We start from the raw sequence: 10278 nt of genomic DNA on the forward strand, positions 1-10278 counted from the left end.
CAGGTGTGCTGTGTCCCCCTGTGCATGGAGCAGACGTGAGTGGGGGCTTACTGGATGGCAGTTCACAATAAGAAGGGTATGGCTCATAGACCTGTGACTATGCAATGAGATTCTCTAGCAAAGGCCTGGCACAAGGTCAGACACAGAGCAAGTGCTCCTGTTTGTATTTGTTTTCCCCAGCCATGGCCACAGGGCCACTCAGGTCAGTGTAAGTGTCCTGCATGAAAACCTGTCCCTAAATGGAAAATAGTGTCTGTGCCAAGTATTTTCTGAGAGCCAAGTCAAGTTCAGCCTCCTTTCACCTCCAGCTACCCACCTCATCCTTCCGTACCCATCTTTGCAACACAGAACACTTGCTATTTTTTGCATCTCCACATGGGGAGTACCATTTGGACATTTACCCCAAATGGTTATTTTATCCAAGAGGGTAATTCAGGGGTCCTTCACACGTGCTAGTAAATGTCCTTTCTTTGCTTCACCCTCCCTTGTGTCCTTTTTGTCGAGACAAAGGATCGATGGAGTGACTCCAATGGCCTTGTTTTCCTCGTCGATGGTTTCTGAGCAACAACAGTTTCCGGGATGATTTCTACCGAGGTCTACCCGGCTTAATAAGAAGCATCGTTCCCTTGTGTTGATTCCACCCTACTGCTAATAAGGTGCTAGGCTTTTTGAAGTTTTTATTTTAAGCCATTGTTATTGTTGTTATTAACCACTTTTGAGTGAGCCCCAACTGAAGGCAACTCCACTTAAGTTTTAGAACACAATTCTATAACCATTTCCATTTCCTTAGTTGTCATCTTTTCAGAAGCAAGCCCCCAGGCCTCTTCTAAGGTTGAAGGCTTGAATTGCCAACCTTTGGGTCAACAACCAATCACGAACTGTTTGAGCCACTCAGACTCCTTTCATCATAATTCACATGTGAAACACCTCATTTCTGTCATGTATCTACAATGACAATGATGCATTAAGCAACCTAATTCATTTTGTTTAAAAGCAAGTCCTTTCATATACTCTGGGCATAACTGGTCTCAAAAAGAGCTCGTTTCCCTCCTCCCTCCTGGTCCCACCCTAGGCTTTTCTCCTGCTAGGCCTTCTCGGCAGACTTTTGTGGATGTCCAGTCTGGAGAGGAAACAGCCAAGACATTTTCAGTGTCAGTGGATGCTACTAGATCTAGTGCTGGAGACTGGGTGGGTTTTTCACAAGCAAAGATTAGTGTTGAGAGGGCATCCCTCCCTTCCGGCTCACGTAGCTCCACTATCCATGGTTGGGCTGTGCCATTCCCCTGAAACCGCTCCGCATCATAGCTGGGGTCGAAGATCAGCAGAGTATGCGATATTCAATGACATTAAATAATTAAATATTTATTTAAATTAAATAATTGGTTATTTAAATTTTTAATTTAAAATTAAATAATTGGTTTGCCATCTGCAGGAGAAAGAATCACATGACTTTCATCTATCATTTATTTGTGTCAAGTGTTCTTCCTTTACAGTTCTATAGATGAATGGTAGAAAGATTTTATATCCAAAACTAGTTTAATGACCACCTGAAGAAATGTCAATTACATTGTTGCCAAACCTCAGAACTTTGGGGAAAGCTTGAAATGTGTGGCTAAGACTGACTTAAAATAAGCAATGTGCACTCTTAGTGTTTTGCATGGGCTACTTTGCTTATCCAGCATCACTGTGTTATAAGATATTGATACTGTCATTATCCCAGTTTTACAAATGCAGGAACTACATAGACAGCGGCTAAATAACTTCCCAAAGGTTATACAAGGGGTACCCCCACAAAAACAGAATTGTTTTTCAAAGCTATGTCTTTAAATTTTTTTTACAAAACAATCTATCACCTTCAAAGTACTCTCCATTACACTTAATACATTTGTCAAATCTGTGATTCCATTCTTGGAAACATTTCTCGAATTCATTTGTTTCAAGGGCTGACAACATCTCCCTCATTTTTTTCTTCACCTCGTCTATGTCGTCAAATCTCTGTCCTTTCATGTCCCTCTGCATTTGCGGAAACCAAAAGACGTTTCACAGAGTGAGGTCAGGTGAGTCAGGTTCATGGGGCAAGAGAGGTAAACGGTTTTCTGCCCAAAACTGGAGCACTGAGATGGCTGTGTGAGCAGGTCCCCTGTCTGCCACAATCCAGGCCTTTTCTGTCACACACTGTTACACCATCTTTTTAGAACCTCTAAATAGAAAGCTTGACTAAATTTGACCTGGTGGAATGAACTCCAAATGCATTAGGAGTAGACATTTTTGCCTGTTCAGGAAGTCGATGGACTTCCAGAATGAGGCTTGTCATCGATGGACATTTTTTCCTCATAGCACTGTCCTCGTAAGCTGTGTTCAACAGAACACATTTCAGTGGCATCCTTCCCGAGCAGGAAGAAACATTTCACAGCTTCACGCTGTTCTCTTAAATACAAGGTTCGTGCAAAACTGCTTTTACAAAAAAATGAACTGTGACCAGAAAGAACCTTCCCAGGTGACACCACTGGATGCACCAACTCAGAGCCAGTTGCTCGATGCTCACCTTGAGTGAAAAATGCTTACTATGAAGGCTCCACTCTGCCTAGTGCAATTCTGGGGTCTTCAGGGGTACCCCCTCAGACATAGCTAGTTTGTAGGTGTGCTAGCATTTGAACTGTTTGGCTCTCAGATGTGTCTCATAATCATGACATTATGTTATTCCTTTACAATTAACTTAGTTTGTAGCCTCGGAGCAACATTGTTTCACGTTGAAAAAGAAAAAACTTAAAGAAGATTACTGTGCTAAAATTGTCATCCTGGAGTATGTAACAGCCTCTCGGCTATTGTCACATGACAATTAAGGGAGTGAACAGGTGATAAATCTGACAATAAAGTCATTAAAAATTCATAAGCCTACCACAAGAAAAAGAGGTTTGAACCAGTAAATAATATGATGATAGCAAAACAATGCTATTTCAAGAAGATTACAGAAAAAGGAGAAATGAAGCATTTTATTGCTGTTTGTTTGTTTAAGTTTCTGGTGATCTTAGGCCTTCCTGTCTCCAAAAAGATTCCTTCCCTGGCAGCCCCGCTGTTTTTACAGCTCATGTGATTTCAGCACTTCGGAAAAACCAGCTACTAGCCACCAGCTGGGATCCAGGTTTTATGAGACTCAGTACTCTTAAAATTGGGAGGGCCTGCCTTAAGAAAAGAATGCTAATGTAGCGATTAAAAAGGTAGGTAAGGGCCTTGGACACACCTATGGAGGTGAGGGACTCTCCAGGAACCTATTTCATATTAAAATCCAGACTTCGCTTGTAGCCTTAAACTTCAGCACATAGGGACGGCCCCAACTCAAAAGCTCGCAGCTCTCTGGGAAAGCAGGTATAGAATCTGCCTGCCTTTGCCAGAAGAAGGACATGTAAAGCACCGCTCTGTCAACAGGCGAGTGCACGATGTATATACATATATGCTCCCTGGAATTAAACGTACCTTATTGAGCATTAAAAAATATGCATTATTCAATAGGTGCTTACCTAACATCAGCTGATTTTGATAAATTGACCATGTCAATTTTAAGATAGCATCAAATCTTAAATTCTCTTGACTTCCTATACTGAGTTCCTATTTTAGTTTAGAGCAGGAGTAATTTCCCCCATCCCCTCCACGTAGAATAATCTAAACAGGTCCATAAAATTACCATCAATTTACATATGAATGCATAGCTATTGCACCTCTACATTTAAATTGGTTGTCTCCCTGGTATGGGAAGACAAAGTGTTTGCTACAGGAACTTCTATCAAGTGGGTTTTCCCTTTTCGATGGTTCCACAATTCGATCTAGGGTTGGAAATGTCTCTCTATTGCTTTTACATACATAGTACAAAGTAAGTCCTTCTAACGTTTCACTTATATTATCAAGTTCATTGGAATTCGTATCTGGAAATAGAAGTTCCTATTGGGAAGACCAGCAGCAGACCCCTGGATCTTCACTTTAACAATCCCTTTGAAGCAAATACTCATGACTGAACAGATGGCAATGCCAAAGCAGCCTCCACATGATCCCAAAATACATGAGCTGACATTGGAAGAGAGAACAGAATGGGTAACAATGGACAAAGAGTTCACGTTCCACCTCCATCAATAAGTTGCTAGGTTACCCTGGAGGAGTCTCATAGCCCCATGGAGTTTGATTTTTCTCATTTGTAAATTGAGGTGGTTGGATACTGTGAAATTCTGTGTATCTACCAAGCTACCAGGCACTCCGTTAATTAAGAACTAAAATTAGATTGAACTACGGGTGGCTTCCAGGATGCCAGCTTCTGCCACATTCCTGGTCCTTCATAGCAATCAGCTGTAGGCTCACTGTGTACCATGTTGTGCCAGGGCCACTTCAGGAGGTGTTGCAGGCATAGCCAATCCATGACTGTGGTCTTTCCTGAGGACATGCATTCAGTACATCTATACGAAACTTGTAAAAGGAGGGCGCGTTGAATGCATTTACACTAGAAAGTGTCACATATGGCTGAATTGTGCAGAGTCCATTCAGATCTGATTGAAAGTCCGTCCTCCTTGGAAAACTCTGAAGCCAACATGGTGGTCAGTGAGCGCCGCAGGGATCATTTCACCGGGTGGCCCGGTGTACGAAAGAAGAGTCAGACTTACCTGGACTTGTGCACGTACAGACTCAGGCACTTGATAGTGTAACTCGTGGGCCGTTGCTTGAGATTTGGGGAGTAGAAATGGATAAGATAGAGATCGATACTTTGATTTCATAATCTACAATAAAGAAAAAACAGACAAACGGGACTCAAATGAGAAAGCGGTTCTCTTTATGACCCAAACTCAGGCTCACTGGAAAGAGCAACAGAAAAATGTCAACAGCGGATGTTTCTAGGGCAACAGGTCCTAGAGCATTCCATTTTCTGTTTCTTCTTTTTGTATATTTCCTTCTTTCCTCTGTCCCTATGCATGTATTACTTCCTACGTAGAGAGAGAAAGAGAGAGAGCAAGAGAGAGAGAGAGAGAGAGAGAGAGCGCTAATATAATCTGCTGCACAGGGCCTCTGTGCAGTGATGAAGAACAAGGACGTCACATTGAGGACAAAGGTGTGCCTGACGCCGGCCAGGCTGTTTTCAATCCCCTCATACGCATGTGAAAGCTGGGTATTGAACAGAAGAATCTATGCACTTGAATTATAGTGCTGGCAAAGAATATTGAAAATGCCATGTCGGAACAATCGGCAGTCTGTCTTGGAGGAAGTGTGACCAGAATGCGCCTGACACAGCCAAGGTGGTGAGATTTTGCCTCGTGTGTTTTGGACACATGATTAGGAGAGCTGAGTTCATGCTGGTAGCCGTGAAAACGAGGAAGCCCTCCATGAGATGGGCAGACACAACGTCTGCAGCAATGGGCTCAATCAAGTCGAGGAACAGGTGTAAGGAGGGAGCAGGAAGGGCAGTGTCGGTTCTGTTGTCCACAAGGTCAGTACGTGTCAAGCATGGACTTGACAGCATCTAAGACCGAGGCTCACATCCCCCTCCACCTGCCTCTACAGCCCAGGACCATGTATCATCAACCAGGTAGCCTCCACCTCCAACCCCCTGCCCTAGCTCTCCTCTTAGAGAGCTAGCATGGCTTCCCTAAATGTAGTATTCAGACACAGAAATGACCTACCCGGAGGCACCTCCTCTCTAGTCTGTTGACAAAATGGTATTTCTCATTCCTCACCACCAAGACTGGGCGAGACCCTCCATGTGCCGTCTAAATGCTGCCTGGGGTACAATTAATTTTCAATAACGTTTTCTCCCCGCTGATGTTGAGTTTGTTGAGCTCATCTAAGAGGAGGGGGAGGTTGGGAAGTTAGTCATTTACACATGGTCCTGTAGGAAAGGATGTCAGTGGTCGTTGACCCTTGGCTTTTACTTGCTTCTAGAACCCCAAAAAGGGAAATGGAGGTGGGGAGTCAATTTAGGGGTTCAGACTCAAACATTAAAGCAGATATCACAGGATTTGTTCTATAATTCGAAAACCAGAGGCAAATGAGAGTTCATTTAAAAATTAAATTTACTCAGTTCTAAAAGCAAGCTCTGATGGTGCAGTGACTAAAGCGCTTGGTGGCTCGCCAAAATAGCAGTGGTTCAAACGATTAGCTGCTCTATGGGAGAAAGATGTGACATTGTTCTTCCATGAAGACTCACAGCCTTGAACGCCCTTTGGGGCAGGTCTATCCTGTAATGTCACTGTGAGTTGGAATCTACTTGAAGGCAGTGGGTTTTATTCCCTTCTAGAAACATTCATTTCTGAAAATATCCTTAAAATAATTTCTGAAGTCATATTTTAAAAACCTTGGGAAGCACGAGTAAGCCATTAACTTTAGCATTAACCTTTTTCCCTCTGGGAACTTTATAGCTTTCTTCTATGTTGCAAAGATGCAGAGATTATATTTTGTAAGCTATTTAATACCAAATAAGAATGTAGCTTTAGTCTAACTACACCAAGCACAAACCCACTGCCATCAAGTGGATTCCAACTCATAGTAACTCCAATCAGAGTAGAACTGTCCCTCTGGAGGCAAAACCTTCTCCGACAAACTCCGAGAGAGGTGATCCTACCTGCCCTGTGTCACAGAGAGGGGAACTGGGTCACCAGGACACACCCCTGAGAGCTGAAACCAGAACTTTAACCAAAGCCAAAGCCAATGAAGGCGCTCTTGTGTACGACAGAGGGAGGCCACGGGCTTCCATGGTCAGGACGTGCTCCTTCGACTCCCCTCAACTTCAGGCTGGTAGCTCTGGCCCAAATAGCTTCCAAGTCACATTTGCTGTTTGTTCATTTGTTTTCAATTGCGATATGATCTATACATGCCCTCAAACCCACAGTTGCTTTTAGTATACTCCAAAGATTGAGCACCAGTTTTATCCTTAGATGATTCCAAATTCTATTATCAACACCCCCCCAAAAAAAACCTCCGTACCTATTAATTTATGTTTAGATATATCAAACTGGAAAAATAAGTGTGATGTGTTATTGTAAAGAAGCTCCGGTGGCTCTGTGGGATAAGCATTGGATTGCTAGTCACAGGGTCAGTGGTTCAAACCCATTAGCTGTTCCTCAGGATAAAGATGAGACTGTCAGCTCCCAGAAAGATTCACAGCCTCAGAAGCCCTAGGGAGCAGTTGTGCACTGTCCTATAGAGTCGTTATGTGTCCATATTACTTCACTGTGAGGGGGGTCGGGGTATTACTGATAGTACTTGGCTAGATAATATTATTTGGAGTTTACTAATAGAAATAGTGGTAAGAATAGAAGCAGCGCAGATCTCATTTTGTTTTCTGCAAACTAAAAGCACATCTAAGAAACTAAAAAACACTTATCAGGTAGAGCAACCGAAAGAATGCTTGTTAGGCACAAGGGTAGACTCTTTCCTAGTTTGCTTCCTTCAGGGACTAGTTACAGACAAAATGAATGAAAGAGACCTTCTTGCCCTGGAGAAGCATGTAGTCTACTAGGAAAATAAATCAGAGTGCTATCTCAATAAAATACCTGAGTACTCTCATATCTTGCTGCCAGTGTTCAAGGTGGCTATATGCTATATATTTGCATATTCAATGAGTGAACTAAATAAAGTGAATATAAAGAGAATGCAAGGAGAACAAAGAAGGTAAGTGTGCCTAGATGAATAAAACCTGACAACCTAATAAAGGTTTCTCCAGAATGACGCCCTCAGAGCCAGATTGTGAAGGATGAGTAGGTAGCTAAGTTAGAAGGGTCAAGAAGGAAATTCTAAGCACTTATTCCCACTTCTGGGGGCCAGGTGAATTCCTTGTCCATGCTACACTTGTGAAGTATACCACGGTTACATGGCTAAACCAGAGGTGTCTGAACCACATTCTAGCCACCTCTTCCTAACCTTAACAAGAGCAACAGCTGTCTGGTGCGTGGAGATCGCCCTTTATTACCTGCTTCAGGTAATGAATGGTGTTGTACACACAGATGCTTTGAGCTTCCCTTTACAATGCATCTATCAATATGAGGCATTTCAATAATATCTTTCTGACGCTACGCCATAGTTACATAAAATATGGGCATGAAGCGAAATGGGCAAAAGCATCTCGCTCTTGTAAGTACTCAGTGTCCACGCCATTGTGATCCCAGGCATAGTGGAAGCAAAGATTGCCCAGTTCTCAGTCATCCACACGATGGATTGTGGGTCAGACCACTGTGATCTCTAGGATTCTCACCGCCTGGTTTCTGGAAGGAGGCCAACAGGCCTTTCTTCCTAGTCTGTCTTGGCCCGGCAGCTTCACTGAAGCCTGTTCAGCCACACACAAGACTCCACTGACTGGCAGGGGGTAGCCGCCCAGGTGGCACGTGCATTGGCTGGAAATTAAGCCTGGGTCTTCTTCGGCATGGAAGATGGCAAGTCTACCAGTGAATGCCAGTGCCCCTTCAGATACAGACAGAAGAAACTTAAAACAATGATCTTTTCTGTTCATGTGGGAGAACCGACCCAACAAAGGAGGTGAGACTTGGAACAACTGGAAGAATGTTATCAGTGTAGCTACATCGTCCACGGAGAAACAGTTGAATGGATGCACGTGCTGCTGAGCCTATTCTCCACAGCAACAAATAAAACAAGTTATTATTTTTTTAATACGAAGAGAGTGCTAAAGGAACACACAATTCCACAAGGCATATCACAAGCTCTGTGAAACATACCGAGCTTCCCCCAGGCCCGGCGCTCCTCTCCTAGACAGTGAGCAATCTAAATATCTCATTGGCATGTGTGTCCCCAAGGCCTACCCCAGCACTTCAGACAAAGCAGACGGTAAGAAGGTTAAGATGGCCATGTCACAGGCAGCCGGCAGCGGCTCCTATCTCTCTGCACTTGGATTGTCTATAGTGTACCAGTTTAAGAACGCCTCTTCCTTCGTCCAGGCGTCCAGGCACTCAGACTACCTGCAGCCCAAGGCGGTAAGACCGCAGGCCCTCTTGTCCACCTGCACACTTCTCCTCTGGCCAGGCCTGCCCCACTTCACGCGGTGTCATCCATGACCACCCCAGCCCCGTACCTTCGTGAAGTTCCAGCGCTGGATGAAGTGACGGGCCACGTCGCGAGCCGCCTTGCCGTGGACCACAGAGGCAATGTCATGCCATGGCATCCGGGGAGTGGAGTACCTGTCGATGAAATCTGCCCAGGTGCACCGGGCAAGGCTTGGTCACGCACAGCCGTGCCAGGCACAGCGCCCTGCATCCCTGCCCCCAACTCTGATTCACAACAGTGTGTATGTGCTAATTCCCACAAATGCACATTTCCTGGCTGGGGTAACACAGAGCTCACCTTGAGGAACACAGCCACGTCCCCCCACCCCCACAGTACCAGTGCACCCTCCCCAAGACTTTGAGGTAATCATCGCATGAGGCAAGCTGTGAGTTGGTACAAATTACGCAGGCTGGTTACTTCGTATTTTGGTCTTTTGTACAACGGCAGGCCATCTCTGTCACCCCGTGGACTCTAGAGCCCGCTGCCCATCTGAACAGTGCCTCCTAACACTGGCAGACCAGCCACCGCAGAGAAGATGGTCAACGAAGGGGACACCGCGTGCGGAATGATTATACCTCAGGAAACCTGCTGCTCCCAACAGGGAAGTTCAATTGCATGGGCGTCCCTGACTCTGCACTACCAGGGAGCGTCATCCAGGCCACAGCCTCGTCTGCAGAGTCTACAACACTTCCCCAGAGGCTCCAACGCAGAGCAAACACAGAGGAAGCCGCTCTCTGACCACGAGATCCCACGACGCACACTTCTTGAGATGCCGGAAAGCGACAGACAAAACCCGAGGGCATTTCGAAATGTTGGGGGACAGATGGCATTGAGAGGGTGGTATTTCCCCTGCACAGACATTTTGGAGTTCCCCGCAGAAGCGGTCCTCTGCTGACGCGCCACTCACCCGCAAACGGTTTGTCGAGCTGCACCCAGTCTTTGAAGACGAAGTTGCAGTAGTCCTTACCGTGCCAGAACCGCGTCTCCCCGTGCAGCTCGCCCACACCCGTCTGCAAGCTGCGGACGGAGCCGGAGTCTGGAAAAGGAAGCCAGCCTGCGCTTCAGCACCCACGCAGAAAACCCTTTCAAGTTTTCTAAACGTCTTTTTGCTTTCTTAAGACTCATCACTAGGGCGGTGCGTGTGTCTGTGCGGATAGAAACTGGGGGGTGACAAAGGTCTACACCTATCAGAAGTCCAGGGGTGGGAAATGGGCCTGCACTGGCTCATCGCCAGATGATGAAATACCTGGG

The 10278-nt window shown here is 45.3% G+C and overlaps 1 protein-coding gene across 2 annotated transcripts in view; it reads right to left on the reverse strand.

Moving 5' to 3' along the window:
- The window catches only part of PLD1 (phospholipase D1), a 184241-nt gene that overhangs the window by 70511 nt on the left and 103452 nt on the right, over positions 1–10278 (reverse strand). For both annotated transcript variants that reach the window (XM_004704081.2, XM_045297437.1), the window contains exons 16-18: positions 9935–10063; positions 9056–9174; positions 4647–4760 (exon numbers count right to left, since the gene is read on the reverse strand). In XM_004704081.2, the coding sequence (XP_004704138.1) occupies positions 4647–4760; positions 9056–9174; positions 9935–10063 (362 nt within the window). The remainder of the gene's footprint in view (positions 1–4646; positions 4761–9055; positions 9175–9934; positions 10064–10278) is intronic.

Source organism: Echinops telfairi, unplaced genomic scaffold, assembly GCF_000313985.2.
Source record: "Echinops telfairi isolate 266 unplaced genomic scaffold, ASM31398v2 ScPeMD7_7420;HRSCAF=8458, whole genome shotgun sequence".
Classification (NCBI taxonomy): Eukaryota; Metazoa; Chordata; class Mammalia; order Afrosoricida; family Tenrecidae; genus Echinops; species Echinops telfairi.